The 16,969-nt window shown below is 42.8% G+C and overlaps 2 protein-coding genes across 3 annotated transcripts; both read right to left on the bottom strand.

Moving 5' to 3' along the window:
* Positions 1 to 319: 319 nt before the first annotated feature.
* Positions 320 to 3,553, bottom strand: LOC101475883 (uncharacterized). 2 transcript variants are annotated; one of them, XM_076882707.1, is made up of 6 exons: positions 3,413 to 3,553; positions 2,977 to 3,083; positions 2,363 to 2,522; positions 2,013 to 2,116; positions 1,523 to 1,652; positions 320 to 1,184 (listed from the first exon to the last, which is right to left on the bottom strand). In XM_076882707.1, exons 1-6 carry the CDS (start codon positions 3,537 to 3,539, stop codon positions 1,057 to 1,059), a joined length of 756 nt encoding a protein of 251 aa, XP_076738822.1. In that variant the 5' UTR covers positions 3,540 to 3,553; the 3' UTR covers positions 320 to 1,056. The 2 variants fall into 2 exon arrangements, with proteins under 2 accessions (XP_076738822.1, XP_076738823.1); XM_076882708.1 differs by having other exon boundaries at positions 1,523 to 1,583.
* A 6,642-nt stretch (positions 3,554 to 10,195) lies between these two features.
* LOC143412414 (uncharacterized) lies at positions 10,196 to 12,446 on the bottom strand. The gene is made up of 4 exons (XM_076882706.1): positions 12,352 to 12,446; positions 11,907 to 12,001; positions 11,351 to 11,522; positions 10,196 to 11,068 (listed from the first exon to the last, which is right to left on the bottom strand). Exons 1-4 carry the CDS (start codon positions 12,413 to 12,415, stop codon positions 10,929 to 10,931), a joined length of 471 nt encoding a protein of 156 aa, XP_076738821.1. The 5' UTR covers positions 12,416 to 12,446; the 3' UTR covers positions 10,196 to 10,928.
* Positions 12,447 to 16,969: the final 4,523 nt, after the last annotated feature.

The raw sequence follows: 16,969 nt of genomic DNA, 5'->3' as shown, positions 1-16,969 counted from the left end.
GATTTTTCTTTCTTCCTGCCATGACGTTACTTAGAGCCCATGCAGATAAGTAAAAATCATCATGTAAAATATGATCTCTTTTTTAAATTTGTTATCGGAAAATGTGGTTTAGTTGTGCCAATGTTGATTGTAAAGTATTTACAGAAACAGCTAAACTAGTATAATAATCAGGATAAGGTGGACATTTCCTCAGATAACGTTTCTTTTCCTCAAAATTAAGGTTACATAATGGAATGTTTTGTATTTAATTTTTTCAGTGACAGTCTGATTTCTCTGAGACAGTCTTCTATTTTATCAAAGTTAAATGATGCAAACCACGAGGAAGCCAGATTCCTATTTATTTCTTCCACATTTAGCTTTGAGTCATTAAACATATTCTGAAAAAGATTTACTTAATTGTTGTGATTGTTAACTGAACAAAACATGTCACAGAAAATGAACAATTACGTTTTAAAATATAATCTAGGATCATTTGTGAATCACAGTGTTTACATACAGACATCAGTGAGCCGAACAATAACATTTGGTGATGTGCATTTATTCATGTACATTGTAAAAAGATAATGTATCACATAGGAAATTGACAATCAATGTGTTCGTTTGTTTCAGTATTTACTTTGTGGAGGTTCGTCTGTGTATCGTTACATTTATTCTAATTTCTTCCTGTAACAATAATAATATGAGCTTCCTTACTGATTGTTTGTATCCTCTGTTTCAGACAGTGGATCTATGTGATGTCAGTGAGACGAAATAATCCTAATATTGCCATCTCAGGCACACACCTCTGACTGCGAAAACAGAAGCCCCAGAAACTTGGTAATAAAATAAAACAAAACTTTTGCACCTCAATTAATCATTATTCATTTCATGTAATACTGAATTAGTGCTGACTATAGGTATGATAGGAGGCGTAAAATGTGAAGAAAGTGGAAAGGAGAAGGAAAGCCATAGATGCAAGACTTCAATCAGAATTTTGTGTTTTGTTCTTTACATGTATTTATGGTTCGGTATATCCTGTAAATTTGATGTAATCAGATGAATTCATGATGGACTCCTTCATCCTCCGTGAACCATAATCACCGCCTGCACTTTTTTGCCGGCTTTGATTTTTAGTGCAAAGTCGTTGTCCAGTGGCATGGCATCAATGTGCAGCTTCAAAACATCCTTAGTGTATCCTACAACAGCTTAACAGAGGACAGAGAGGATTTTACTTTACAGTCTTTAAAATAAACATAGCTACAAATATGTCATCAATAATTATACCATGTTCCCTGCATTAAAGTGAGCCACATCAGAGTGATTGTCAGTAAAGGTGATCCGTAGTGGTTAATTAATAATATAATAACATATTTTTATTATGAATAATAATAAAAAATAATTTCAAGAAAAAAATCTTCCAAGGCATTTGCACTTCTTAAAATTTTATTGATTCTTTTAAATAAAAAAAATAATGAATGTAGAGTCATTAAGCACTGATCATTATAATTTTTATTTATTTGTTAACAATTTTTAGGTTACTTACTTTCCTTCATGAGCATTTTTAGCACTTCCTCTTCGAGAAGGCTCACAGTCATTTCTTGCAGCTGTTTAGCGCTCAGAGGCATCACGTGCCTCCGACCATCAGGCAAGATAATGAAGACTTCTAAAAGCATCTGAAAGTTATGAGAGGAGACGGTTACTACCTTTGTTTAACAGCGCTTAACACATTTATTAGCTCACATATCATAAAAAAAGGAAAACACAAATAGTTTAGAAACCTGTCTTCTCTTTTCAGTGAATGCTCTAAGTGCAACCATTTTGAAATGAAGTGATGAAACTCGGTTCATATTTTTATACCAAAATATTAAGTTAAGTTAATAAAAATGTAAACTAAACATTTACACAGAAATGAATTATAATTTATTCCATGTGATATTAAATTTGTGCTGGGCATAGGTGTGACAGGAGCCTTAAAATGAGAAGGAAGCTCAAATTAATGATGGACCCCTTCCACCTCCCTGAACCTTAATCACCTGCACAGTTGAGCCGGCTTTGATTCCGCAATCAGCCAGCAATGCAGAGGGGTTGTCCAGTGTCTTGCCTTCAATGCGCAGAATGACATGTTTCTCAGTGTATCCTACACACACAGTATTAAACAGGTTTGAGTAACTGTATGTGCAACAATTAAAAAATTAAAAAAAAATCTTTGAAGGTGTTTGCACTCCTATTCACAACATTTAATAGTTTTTTTTGGTAAAATAAACAACAACAAAAAACAAAAAGAAAACAGGTTTTAGGGACAGTTGATTATATCCTCATTAAAGACTGTAGGTTAGATCATTATTTATTTAATGTATCAGTTTTCAGTTCTTAGGTTATTTACCATGGATGGCCCACACTCTGAGTATGTTCTCTTTGAACTGGCTTACAGTCATACTCTGCAGCTGCATCATCGAAAACCTCCGACCATCAGGCAAGATAATGCCGAGTTTACAATTTTCCTTGTTTAGGGGGGGAACTTGTGATCTTTCCAGGTTCTCTGTCTGAAGGTAATGAGAGGTAACAGTTAGTACCTTTGCTAAACAGCGCTTAACATTTTTTATACCACATATCATGGAGACAAAAGAAAACGCAAATATTTTAGAGACATGTCACCGCTTTTCAGTGAGCCCTCGACGTCCAGCTATTTTGAACTGTAGTGAGGAACTTCAGACTTAGTTCATGTTTTTAAAAAAAAAATATGATATTAAAATAAAGATGTCAGATAAAAATGTTCACTTCAATGAATTATTATCTATTCAGTTTAATACAGAATTAGCATAAGTATGACAGGAACCGTAAAATGTGACAAAAGTGCAAAGGGGAGCAAAAGCAAAAGATGCTACACTTCAATCAGAATCGTGCATCTTTTTCTTTACGTGTATCTATGATTCATGAATTTGATGTAGTCAGATGAATTAATGATGGACTCCTTCACCCTCTGTTAACCTTCCTCACCATCTGTACAGTTGAGCCGGCTTTGATCCCGTATTTTTTCACTGGTGCAGAGTCATCATCCAGTGGCTTGCCATCAACCAGCAGCCTGATATTATCCTTATTGTATCCTAAACACACATAACACCGGACAGGGAGGATTTTACTTTGCAGCCTTTAAACTAAATATAGCTACAAATGTGTCATAAATAATTATATTATGTTCCCTGCATTAGAGTGAACTGCATGAGAGTTTGATTGTAAATAAAGGTGATCCTTAGCAGTTAGCAGTTGAGCCGTTTTATTAGTAACTATAATATAATATAATGTAATGTAATGTAATATAATATAATATAATATATGAAGAGATTAAGAAATTATTAAGAAATTTGAATATAGAGTTTTTAAGTGCTGATAACTATAATTTTAATGTATTTATTTTCTGTTTTAGGTTACTTACCTGTCTTGATGAGCATTTTCTGCACTTCCTCTTTGAAAATGCTCACAATCATTACTTGCAGCTGTATGGCGCTTAGGAGCATCAGACACCTTTGACCATTAGCCAAGATAATGAAGATTTCACACATTGCCTTGGTTAGGAGCATCTGAAGGTTATGAGAGGTGACAGTTAGTATCTTTGTTACCGTGTAGTATTAAATCAGTGCTGAGTATAGGTGTGACAGGAGCCTTAAAATGTGAAGAAAGCTCAAATTAGTAATGGACTCCTTCAGCCTCTATTTACCTTCCTCACCATCTGCTCAGCTGAGCCAGGCTCAGCAGTGGACAGTGGTGCAGAGTCGTGGTCCAGTGACTTTCCTCCATATTTCTTAGTGTTTTCGTGCCAAACGATGGCTATGAGTGGATTCACCAGTCCTGTTTTACAAACATTCATATTGTAGCGGGTCAGGGCTGTTCGGGGTTCTGTTTGTACAGTTATGTTTTGTGTATGTTGCCATGGTGACGGGTGACGCCCTCTCGCTGCGACGGTGTGTCCTTCCGGGGTCAGAGGGCGCCCTGTGTGTTGTTGTTGTTGCCGCGCTGAGCAGTTAGCTAGCGGCAGTGTTCTTCTGCAAATGTTAATAAACGGCTGTTCTCCCTGGCTAGCTCACGGGAAGCAAGACCAAGACCAAGACCTCCGTCTCCTCCTTGTCTGAGCTCGCCACATTGGTGTCAGAAGTGGGATAGCTCACCCTCGCCATAATGGAGAGAGACATTCAGAGGCTGGAGCAAGCTGTCGAGGAGAACATTCCCTGCTTGGGAAACTGGCGATTGAAGAGAGAGGATGTGAGCGGCCATGTAAGTCCCCCGACGGGTCCCGATGGCGCGAGCGCACCGCGGCGGCAGCCCGCCGCGACAGATGCTAGGGCAACGCTTCATGGGCTATCTCTGTCGACCCACACGCCGAGCCCCCAGCTGCGAGCAGTTATGCCTACCACGCCAGTTAAGGTACCGAAATACAATGGGCTAACCCCGCTAGAGCCCTACCTCTCACAAGTGCGGCTGGCCGCCAGACATAGTGGCTGGAGCGAAGAGGAGACTGCTACACACCTAGCGCTAGCATTAGAGGGAGATGCACTGCAGATACTCCTTGACCTAGCCCCGGCAGAGCAGCGTGAGCTCCAGGCCCTCACTGCGGCACCCAGGAGGCGATTCGGGCAGCGGCACTCCACTGATCAGAGCAGAGAGCAGCTAACCAACCGGAGACGTCGACCGGGGGAGAGCCTGGGCACCTTTGCAGCAGACGTGTTGCTGTATGCTCGTCGTGGCTACCCGGAGTTTCCAGCAGCAGCCCGTGAGGAGCTTAGCCTGCATGCTTTTCTGCAAGGACTTTTCCCAGAGCGACTACGCCAACACGTCCGCCTGGCCATGCCTCAGACCCTCCGTGAGGCGCTCCTTGAGGCTGAAAGGGCCGAGCCGGTGCTCACCTCGCGACCTAACCAGCAGGTGCCCCCCCCAAACTACCCCCAAATCAAAGCCGCAGACTGCGACGGGGAGGGGGAGGTCGCCGAGATGTCCCAGCTGCAACCCTCGGTGCCCCGGAGGCGTCCTCGTCGACCAACCGCTGCTACCGGTGCGATGAGCCTGGCCACGTGGCGCGTGACTGCCCAGCACCAGCCCCGAAGACCAGAACTACGCAGCCTCAGGGAAACGAGGAGGGAGCGGTGTAGCGAGGGGACCACCGCTCCAGCTTCCTGCCCCCCTCCAAGGACGATGCACAGTGGTGGGCCGAGTTGGGCACCTCAAGGGACTCTACCTGAGCTGCTGTGTTGAGGACCAGCCATGCCAAGCTCTGGTGGACACAGGGTCTACCATTTCCCTGATACGACCTGGCGTGCTCCCTGGAACATCCGGGCCACTGGTGAAGGGTTGGTTGCCCACAGACACCCAGCTGATGACAGTGACGGGGGAGAAAACTGTTATGCGGGGGAAGAAACCGTTGCGGATCCGAGTGAAGGATCTAGAGCTGGTGCACGACTTCTGGCTCGTCGACATTCAAGACCAGTGCATCATTGGCCTGGATCTGCTGAGCTGCTGGGGGGCCTGCGTCGACACCGCGAAGCTGGCTATCACTCTTGGCGCAGAGACTTTTGCTCTCCAGCGCGGACAAAAGCAGGGAGCGGGGACCAGACAAGACAGGCGTCGGGCAGCTGCCGCTCAGCAGATTTCGGATGCCGGTGGCTCTGGGTCATCTCCACTCGCCTCAGCCTCAGCCTCTCAGCCTGACAAACCTCCTTCGACCGAGACCATCGAGGCTGTTGATGACCTTTGGCAGCGCAGCAGCGTAGGCCTCAACGTCGACCAGCGCCAGCGGTTGAGGTGCCTCCTGGACGAGAATGTGGACATCTTTGCCGCCAGTGACAAAGGCTGTAGGCAGACGAGTCTGGTCCAGCACACCATCGACACTGGCTCTGCTCAGCCCATCCGTCTGCGCCCACACCGGCTGCCCCTCTTGAAACGGCAGGTAGCGGAAGAGAAGATCCGTGAGATGGCTGCGGCTGGGGTGATCGAGCCATCCAATAGCCCATGGGCGGCACCCGTGGTTCTGGTGGGGAAGAAGGATGGCAGCCCAAGGTTCTGCGTGGACTTTCGCCGTCTCAATGCAGTCACCAAGAAGGACTCGTACCCGCTGCCGCAGATCGACGAGGCCCTAGATTACGTTACCGGCTCCAGTTGGTTCAGCTCCCTCGACCTACGCAGCGGTTACTCGCAGGTGGAGCTAGCCCCCGACGCAAGGCCTAAGACTGCATTCACCATTGGACAGGGGCTGTGGCAGTTCAGGGTCATGCCATTTGGGCTCTGCAATGCGCCAGCGACGTTTGAGAGGCTGATGGAGAGGGTGCTCGTGGATATCCCTCGTAGCCGCTGCGTTGTGTACCTGGATGACCTGTTGGTGCACGGTGGCGACTTCGACAGTGCACTGTCTCACCTGAGCGAGGTCTTGAGTGCCATCCGACGAGCTGGGCTGCGGCTCAACCCCGCGAAATGCCGGCTGTTGGCGAGAGAGACCACATTCTTGGGCCATGTGATCAGCGCTCGAGGTGTCGCCACTGACCCCGCAAAAGTGGCTGCGGTCCGGGACTGGCCGACTCCCTCGAACGTCCAAGAACTGCGGAGCTTCCTGGGCCTAGGCTCCTACTACCGTCGGTTCATCAAAGGGTTCGCGACAATGGCTAGCCCCCTCCACCGCCTGACTGACAAGGGACAGCTGTTTGGCTGGGGGGATGCCTGTGCTGCGGCTTTTGCACAGCTGAAGGAGGCCCTCACCAGAGCCCCAGTCCTGGCCTACCCCGACGCCCGGCAACCTTTCATTGTGGACACTGATGCTAGCAATGTAGGGGTCGGGGCGGTCCTTTCCCAGCAGGACGAGGCTGGAGAACGGGTGGTGGCGTACTTCAGTCGTGCCTTGGGGCGAGCCGAGAGGAACTACTGCGTGACCCGGCGGGAGCTGCTGGCCGTAGTGCTAGCGGTGCGGCACTTCCAGCCATATCTGCACGGCTGCCGGTTCCTCCTGCGCACTGACCATGCATCTCTGACTTGGCTCCTGAACTTCAAACACCCAGAAGGGCAGGTGGCCCGCTGGCTGGAGGTCCTTCAGGGCTATGACTTCGAGATCCAGCATCGGGCAGGTCGACAGCATGGCAACGCTGATGCCCTCTCCAGACGGCCCTGCGTAGCCGTCGAGTGCCGCTACTGCCTGCGACAGGAGGAGCGGGCCCAGGAGGTGCTGGGGATGGTTACTGCTCAGGCCACAGCCGGCGGAGGGGGGTGGCTCCCATTGACAACGCAGCAGCTGAAGCGGGAGCAGGAGGCCGACGCGACGTTGGTTCAGGTGGGGGCCTGTGGGAGGCGGCGCAATGCCCCGCCTGGACGGGGGTGTCGGGACAGGAGCCCGAGGTGAAGGCCTACTACTCCCAGCACAACAATCTGGAGACCCACGACGGCCTCCTGTACCGGAGATGGCGGGCCCCCGGTCAGGGCAGAGATCTCCTGCAGCTGTTGGTGGTTGAGCTGGTCCACGGCTCGGTGGGGGCAGGACACTATGGGAACGCCAAAACTCTCCACCGCCTCAGGGGACGGTTCTACTGGCCTGGCTGTCGACGGGATGTGGAACTTCATGTGCACTGCTGTGACACCTGCACGGCACAGAAGGGCCCAACTCAACGCTCCACTGCCCCCCTTCAGCAATACCTGGTGGGGGCCCCAATGGAAAGGGTGGGAGTGGACATCCTAGGGCCTTTCCCCATCACAGAGTCAGGGAACCGGTATGTGTTGGTGGCTATGGACTATTTCACGAAGTGGCCAGAGGCCTACGCGGTGCCGGACCAGAGCGCAACGACGACGGCCGAGAAGCTGGTGGGGGAGATGTTCACCCGTTTTGGGGTCCCGGCTGAGCTCCACAGTGACCAGGGGCGTAACTTCGAATCGAAGGTCTTCGGGGAGATCTGCCGGCGACTGGGGGTGGAGAAGACGAGAACCACACCTCTCCACCCACAAAGCGATGGCTTGGTTGAGCGCTTCAACCGCATGCTGGCCACCCAGCTCGCCATTCTCACCAGCCGCCACCAGCGGGATTGGGACCGACATCTGCCCCTGGTCCTTTGGTCGTATCGGACTGCGGTGCAGGAGTCCAGCCAGTGCACACCTGTGGCTCTGATGTTTGGACGGGAGCTCCGGACGCCTGTGGATCTGGTGTTCGGGTCTCCCCCCGAGCCGGAGATTGATGGTGGGCCAGAGATGGACTATTACAGGAGGCTGAGGGAGCGGCTTCAGGTGGTTCATGACTACACCCGCCAGGCCCAGGCCAGCGCCGGAGTACGACAGAAAAGAGCCTACGACACCAAGTGCCGAGGGGGGGTTTTCATGCCTGGCGACAAGGTTTGGGTGTACTGCCCGGTTCGCAAGAGAGGAGTGTGAAGCAAGACCAAACGATACCTCCGTCTCCTCCTTGTCTGAGCTCGCCACAATATTGAATAATTTTAAAATCCAGTTTGATCCATATTCAGAACATTTCAGTGCCACAAAAGCAAAATAATCCCCCAAACTCTAGAAATAAAATAATAAATCCAGGTCATAATGCTAAAAACACAGCGCCACTTGTCAGATTAACTTTGACAGTATGGTGCAAGCCTATGAAAGATAAAGTGATAAAACATAATCAAATAAATAAATAAACCTGGACTCTCAGCAGCACTAACGCTTTTATTATATCACGTAAAACCATATAAGTGCTGATCTGCAGTCAGATGACTTCTTGTAACTGCTGGAGAGAAAGTGAAAGTGACAAAAAACAAATGAAACAAAACAATTCCCTGGTGTGTTAAGAAGTCAGTGTCTGTCTTTACTGCTCAAACCTGAGAAGGATAAAAGGTGGGATCTAAATAAACAGAGTGCGGCTAATTCTGGGAAAACTGAACTTTTTAAATTTGTCTAAAGATGATGTGGTTTCACTATGAAAGCAATAAAAGTTTGATCTCTACAGCTTAGTATGTTGTTGCTTGCAAGGCAAGATCTTCCAAAGTCACATTTTTTTTTTTTCAATGTTTGTGCAGGTAATGAACGGCTTTACTGTGATGTGAGTCATGCACCAATTACACAGTTTGACCACTTAAAGAAGTCGCAATATTTTTAAGATCTTTCCACACATTTCACTTCAGGGTCAGTGAGGTCTCAAAAGCTTATGCTTTGGGGTAGCAATTTTCAACACAAGTTTATTCATAGCTCAGTTATTTTCAGGTAATGAAGCTGAGTGTGAAGAAGCTGGGATGAGAATCAGCACCTCCAAATGTGAGGCCATGGTTCTCAGCTGGAAATGGGTGGAGTTTCTTCTGAAGGGTGAGGGCTCAGCCTTATAGTGGTATTATTGTTGTTGTTATGCTGTTTGTTTAAAAATATCATCGTGATTTTATTGGAATCATGCATTGACAAACTTGGGAAATTCCAGTTGCTTTGTAGGTCAGGAATGAAGGTCATCAAATAAACATAACAAATGTTTTTTAAGTGCCATGAGTCTCGTGCCTAAAGTTGTTTTTTTCTATACATTTCCCGTCAGACATTTAGAATAAGCCACACAAGTTAATGTAAAATAATATTGTGTGAAAGCTGAGCAGCATTACATGGTCAGTATATGCCACTATTTAGTTTATCCACGTCTAACCAATGTGGCCCCCTTTAATATTTTCTTGACTGTTAAAGACTTGCATGTGCAACTCTAAAACATAATATTTATTGCCAAATTTAATCCCTGGACTTGAACAAGTCAGCAACACCTCATTTGATGTAAACCTATGGATTTTTCTACCTTCCTGCCATATTATTACTTAAAGCCTATCTATATAAATGATCATATAAAATGTGATCCTTAATGATACTTTATCAAAAAATGTGGTCAAAATGTGTTGACTAGAAGTATTTGCAGGAACAGCTAAACTAGTACAAGTTTTCCAAAATTGAAGTTACATGATGGAAGCCTTTATATTTCATTTTCTCTATGACTGTCTCTGAGACAGACTGTCTTCGGGTTTATCAAAGTTAAACAATGCAATCCATGAGAAAGTCAAATTTCTATTTCTTTCTTCCATATTTACATTTGAGTCATTTATCATATTCTGAAGATTTCCTTAATTGTTTGGTTGCTAATAGAACAAAACATGCAACAGAAAATAAGCAATTAGATTTTAAGATATAATCCAGGATCATTTGTGAATCAAAAAGTTTAAATAAAGCTGAAACACGTGAACAATGCTTATCGCTGTGCCTTTTAACTTAGTTTAGAAAGAATTTATTAAACATGATTTCAAACGTTTTCACCGACAGAAAAAGTGGAAACTACTGAACATTCAGGCATCAGTGATCAGAACATTAACATTTGGTGATATTTTTTATTTATTTATTTACATCAAAATTATAATGTGTAAAACAGGAACCTCAAAATGCATTTGTTATTTCAGCATTTACTTTGTGGATGTTATTCTAGGTACTATCATATTTATTTTAATTTCTTTCAAAAATTTTAATAATTTGAGGCTACACACACACATACACTTTAAAAAAGCCAAAGTTGCTTACTTGTTGTTTAAGTGATTAATGTGAGCCAAAATATTAGAAATCTGAAGGTTGTGTTTTTAGACAGTGGATCAGTGTGAAATCGGTGAGAGGCGATAATCCATAATCCATAATCATCTCAGGTGACCCACCTTTGAATGTGAGGGAAAAAGCCCCATCAACTTGTTGCTATGAAAAATAAAATTTTAAAATAAAATGTACACACTAATTAATCATTATTTATTCCGTGTAATATTGAATTAGTGTTGTGCATAGATATGACAGGAGCCGTAAAATGTGAAGAAAGCACAAACAAGAATGAAAGCCATAGATGTCACACCAATCAGAATCATGCGTTTTGTTACTTATGTGTATTTATAGTTCAATGTATCCTGTAACTTTGATGTAGTCAGATTAATTTATTATCAACTCCTTCAGCCTCCTTTAACTTTCCTCGTCATCTGTACAGCTGAGCCGTCTTTGATTCCACAATCGGCCAGTGATGCAGAGTCGTCATCCAGTGGCCTGCCATCAAAGTGCAGTTTGATATTTTCCGTTGTGTAATCTACAAAAACTTAACACAGAAATAGAGGATTTTACTTTGCAGCTTTAGACTAAACATAACTAAACATATGTCATAAATAATTATATTATCTTCCTTGCATTAGAGTTTGATTGAAAATAAAGGTGACTGGTAGCAAGTTAAGGTGTTTGCGCTTCATACGTTTTTTTCCCAATAGATTTTATAGTAAAAACAAAAAATATACAAAACAACGTTTTTGAATAGAGAATCACTGAGCAGTGATAAATACACTTTTTAAAAATGTATTTGTTTTCAGTTTTTAGGGTAACCTACCTAGGAGGAAGAGCTTTTTCAGCACTTCCTCTTTAAAACAGCCCACAATCATTGCTTCAAGCTTTATCTTGTGCAGCCAAAACGAATGCCTCTGACCATCAGGAAAGATAATGATGATTTCACACATTCCATGGGTTAGGAGGCGAAGCTGTGATCCTTCCAGGTTCTCCGTCTGAAGGTTATGAGAGGTGACAGTAAGTATCTTTGTTAAACAGTACATATTTATAACACATTTATTATACCACATATCATAAAAAGAAAGGAAAAAGGAAAAGAAAGAGAAAAAAGAAAAAAAACAAATATTTTAGAAACCTGTCTTCTCTTTTCAGTGACTCCTCTCTGTGCAACCGTTTTGAAATGGAGTGATGAAACTCAATTCATGTTCGTGTTCCATAAAATATGAAGTTAAAATAAAAATGTAAACTAAACATTTACACAGCAATACCTTATCATTTTTCCATGTAGTATTAAATCAGTGCTGAGTATAGGTGTGACAGGAGTCTTAAAATGTGAAGAAAGCTCAAATTAATAATGGACTCCTTCAGCCTCTATTTACCTTCCTCACCATCTGCTCAACTGAGCCAGGCTCGGCAGTGGACAGTGGTGCAGAGTCCTGGTCCAGTGACTTTCCTACATATTTCTTAGTGTATTCTAAACACACATAGCACAGAACAGAGAGAATTTTACTTTGCAGTTTTTAGACTGAATATAGCTATAAATACGTTTTAAATAATTATACCATACATTAGAGTGAACCACAACAGAGAATATTTTAAAAAGAAAAAAAAAGAAAATAAAGGTGACCGTAGCAGTTAGCAGGTCAGCAATTTTATTCATATTATCTGAAAAAAAAAAACCCCAAATATGTGAACGTGCTTTCGCTTCACAAAATTTCACAGATTTTTTTGTAAATAGCAAACAAACACGTTTTAAGACATTTGAATATAGACTCATTAAATTACTAATAATTACACATTTATTTTAGTTTTTATATTACTTACCTTTCAGCAGATTTTTCTTCAACCCCCACCCGTAGTGGGGGTTCATAACATCGACTGCCGCCATTGCTTTGTTTAGAAAGTGAGGCTGCGATCCTTTCAGGTTCTCCGTCTGAAGGTTATGTGAGTCAACGGCGTGTTTATAGACTCGCGGGTGGGTGTTACCTGTTCGTTGTTTCATTTTCAAAGGGAAATAACATTGCACAAATTATTATTATCATTCATCTGACTCTACTGTGGGTATTATCAACACACCTTTAAAATTCAAAGTGAAAGCATTTTTGTGCATTTTTTCTGTTGTTTCCCATACAAATAGTTTCTTAGTAAATGAAAAAGACATGAGTAATAAGAAAGAGATTTTCAGTTGTTTAAACAGTGCTTAACAAACAGTGCTTATCATGCCACGTGCTATAAAAAAGAAATTGCAAACCTGTCTCTGCTTCTCAGTATGTCCTCGATGTGCAACCATTTTGAACTGGAGTGAGGAACTTACACTCACTTCATAGTTTTATACCAAAATATGATGCAGCACATTGGACTACTCTGAAAAGCCAGAAATTAATCAAACACAAAATTCAACCACTGAAAACATTCAGTTTAGCAGTTCAGGCAAGCAACTATAATTTGGGGTCTTATAAATAATAATAGTGTTTTACTGTTTTTTCTTACTTTTTGTAAAACAGTAACTTAGCAAACAATGACTGAGAACCTTCACAGACATATTGCCCTAAACTTTGGGAGGAACACCCTTCAATTGGTGTGGAAGTATAAAAAGGACTCAAGGAAACTAGCGGATTATAGGAACAATCTCCGCATCAAGCTAAGATACAGACAAACTAGAGTCGTTCCCAAGAGTTTGTGCCTTGGATTCATGGTCAGGGGACACAGAGCTGTGTTGATTCTAGGGAGAGCACAAAACAACTTCTAAGTGAAAGGATAAGACAGGTCCATTTCACAGTTGATGCCCTCCGGACCAAATTAGCCAGACTCTGCAGGAAGTGAAAACACTTCTACCCTCCCCTATCTTGTAAACAAGGCTCAGCATGCCCAACTCACTAAAGGAAAAGAAAGACAACTCAGGAAATTTTACACTTTACTAACAAAAATTAGAGCCTATGCCACACAGAGGAGAACAGGAAGACTTCACAACTGAAGGCAGTCAGGAAAAATTCAATAACAATGTGGGCTGTATTCTTAAATGAAAAGAACAAGTAACTGCTTTGGAGAGGGGAAAAGCATGTAGCTAAAAAACTAAACTAAACTCCAGTCCAGTGGAATACCAAAGAAAGATGACAAAAAATGATTACTTACCTGTTTTAGAGGGTCCCACCTGAAAATGAAGCAGCTAATGAAAGAGGTGAAGAGAGAAAGATGGCAGCTTGGTCAGCACTAGTGGCCTCTATAATGTATGCAAATACATGTGGGTTGGAATCAAGCAGGCCCCCAGAAGACAAAACAGAGCCAGCAGATTGAAACTGAACAAAGAGAATTTTAAGCAAAACAAATAAATTATAGTTTCAATTATTTTATTTTTTTTCACTTTCAATACAAGATTTTTCAGTACATTTATTTCAATTACAATAATTTTTTTTCAGTTTCAATATTTTGTCAGTTTCATTTTAAGTTGGCATCAATGCTTAAAGAAAATTGAATAAATAAAACATGCAGTTCATTTACATAATTTAATTTCAAATTACAAAACAAAGTATCCCTGAAATTAAAAATACAAGTAACACGAAGGTTTAGGGAATTCGGGGTGACCATTTCTATTCTGTGTTTATCATTTGTACTGCGTGATTCGGGCTAAACTCAGCAAAAAAATTTAGGAAATTTGTGTTTGGTTCTGGTTAATTATTTCTTTTTTGTGCTTCTTGGCAATAAAGGAAAACTAATTTGTGGGTTGAGCAGCAGAGTGAGTATCAAATCTTCTGAGCCAATGCTAAACAACTCCAAACTTTGACCTTTCGATCCAGCTGCTAGCAGAATCTGGACTCATTGCAGAATATAATGTTCCACCACATCTTCTGGTTCCAGTGAATCATTTTGGGAATAACAATACAGACAGGTCTGAGTGCAGGGCAGTGACTGACTGTGTAGAGAGCCGTCTGCCAGATCATCCTGCAAACCATGACCATAAATCTGTAGCTACAGCCTACAGTTCTCCTCAGTGCTGACACTGAGAGCAAACTTGTTCACATTGGGGTTTGTCTCTGACATTCCCCTGTTATACTTGGCCTTGCATTTGGAGATGGTACTGGGGCTCGCTCCAAATAATGCTGCAGCTTGGTTTTGCAGAGCACCAGCTTGAAGTTGCCCCATGGCAGTAATGTTGATCACAATGCCTGGAAAATCATTGTAGAAAAAAATCTCCTTATTAAATTAAATGTTGTCATTCAGATGAGAACTGGAAATTACCTAACACACCCTCATCAGTCTCATATGTAACCACAACAATGTTTGGTATTTTTCTGGGTTTTTGTCTGCTTCACATCCGTCTTGTTGTGCCAAATGATGGCTATGAGAGAATGCATTAGCTGTGTTGTATAACCATATAAATAATACAACTTTTTAACATCTAGTTTCATGTAAATTCAGAACACAACAGTGGCAAAAGCAACACAATAAGCCCACAAACTCTCAGAGTAAGATGACTACATGGTACAATGTTCCAAAAGTAGTGCAATAAAACCCATAAATCATAAAATAAACCTGGACTCTCAGGAGCACTATGAGGGCTTAAGTAAAATATGTATAAAATAATCATGATCGTTAATCTGCAGTCACATGCCTTCCGATTACTGCTGGAGAGAAACCGAAAGTAATAAAGATTAAATAAATAAAGAATTTTAGCAGCATTGCCTGGTGTGTGCAGAGGGCATGGCAAACCGTGGGGGGTGTGGGGAAGGAGGACCCAGGCGCGGTGCTCTATGTACAAGCAGTGCGTTTATTTACAGTGATGGAACTGATACACAACAATAATACATCCCCGTGTGCTCCCGACTTCCACTCCGTGTCTTCTCCCAGTGTTTGTGCCCATGTGTCTGCTCCCTCGTGCCAGTGCACTCTGTGTCTGCTGCCCTCTCATCCAGCAATCCTTCCTGGGAAAATAGAGGCAGTAGTTAGTACCCTCAGTTCACTTGGTAAGCTCACACTCACAAACAGACCAGCTGGAGAACTGACGGGAAGTCTCACAAAATGATCCCACGCCAGTGGGAGCTCCAAGACTCTCTTAAGTAGCTCCCCCGACGAGGCCTGATCAGCAGCAGGTGTGTGGCTTCGGGTGTGGCCAGTCCGCCAGCAGGGCCATACCCACCAGGCCTGAAGGCGCCCGCAGAAACACACACACACACACACACACACACACACACACACACACACACACACACACACAAGCAGGGATAACGAGGGACAGCAATACAAAATATATATTATAATATTAGTCCATAACTGCTCAGGGATCCCAGGACCCTGACAGGTTCAGTGTTTACTGTTCATTCAAACAGGTGAAAGGATAACCGATTGGCAGCAATCAGAGGAAAAAGAAGGGAGACTTAACACAGAGATATGACTGTCTGTGTTTGTGGTTTTGCCATGAAAACAAACATTTCATGTGTGCAGCAGAATCAACTTTTGGAGATTTACTTACCTGGATGGTTGAGCATGCATCAAGATGTTCTTTTTTTTTGTAGTTTATATTGAAGCCTAATGTCTGGTTCAGGTCATTATTTGGTTTCTCACTGTTTAACTTTCCTGGCTGTAAAACAACCTCTGTATTTTCCCTCTAAAGAACAAAAGTACAATATGTTCTTTCATCAAAAGCTGAATGATATCTGGTTAGTGCATGTCTTTCTTAAAAGAAGTTCACATGTCATTTGGTGCACAGCCCCACCTTGTGGCAGTAGGAAAAGTACTTTTTAGGTACTCCGTGAACTATATGAACTGCAGTATATCCGGTATCTGTGATTAATGGTCCTTTTATTAGAAAAAAGACTGATTCAGGTACTAATGTGATATGTGGAATGCTAACTGACACTGATAAACCCATCAAGACTTTTAAATGTAATTAAATAAGCTTTAGTTGATAAAACTGCTGGTGGTGCTTTATTGTAGTTTTAATATGTTGATGTTGAAAAGAATCAGCTTGGTTGCAAGAGTTAAATAACTTTAACTGTGTTCAAATTAACTTCCATGTAGTCATTCATATTAACTATAGACTAGAGGACTTAATGAAAGCCTAAAAAGAAAAACCCCAAAAGCATTATATCCCAGATTTCAGGTCAGTCCTTTGCAGTAACCATTTTGGTAAGGACATACAAACAACAGCTCAGAGTAACAGTTCATAAACATTTTAAAGCCACAGTTTTAAATTCGCTTTCAGAACAATTTCTGAAAGCTGAGCCCACGTCCTCATTTTAGGTTTGACAGCTTTTAGTTGGTAAAGATGAACTGCTTGGACAAGAACTGAGCTGTCGCCTGATCATTGGGATTTAAATTTTAAATTTAAATTTAAATAAAATTGAATTTAATTGAAATATTTAGATATTTCCGAAAACACATTGTAGTGACGTATACTGAACACAATAAATGATATAATGTAAACAACTACCTGAGAAAAAGCAGA

The sequence above is a fragment of the Maylandia zebra genome, linkage group LG3 (genome assembly GCF_041146795.1).
Source record: "Maylandia zebra isolate NMK-2024a linkage group LG3, Mzebra_GT3a, whole genome shotgun sequence".
Lineage (NCBI taxonomy): Eukaryota > Metazoa > Chordata > Actinopteri > Cichliformes > Cichlidae > Maylandia > Maylandia zebra.
This window is presented reverse-complemented; position numbering and strand designations above follow the sequence as displayed.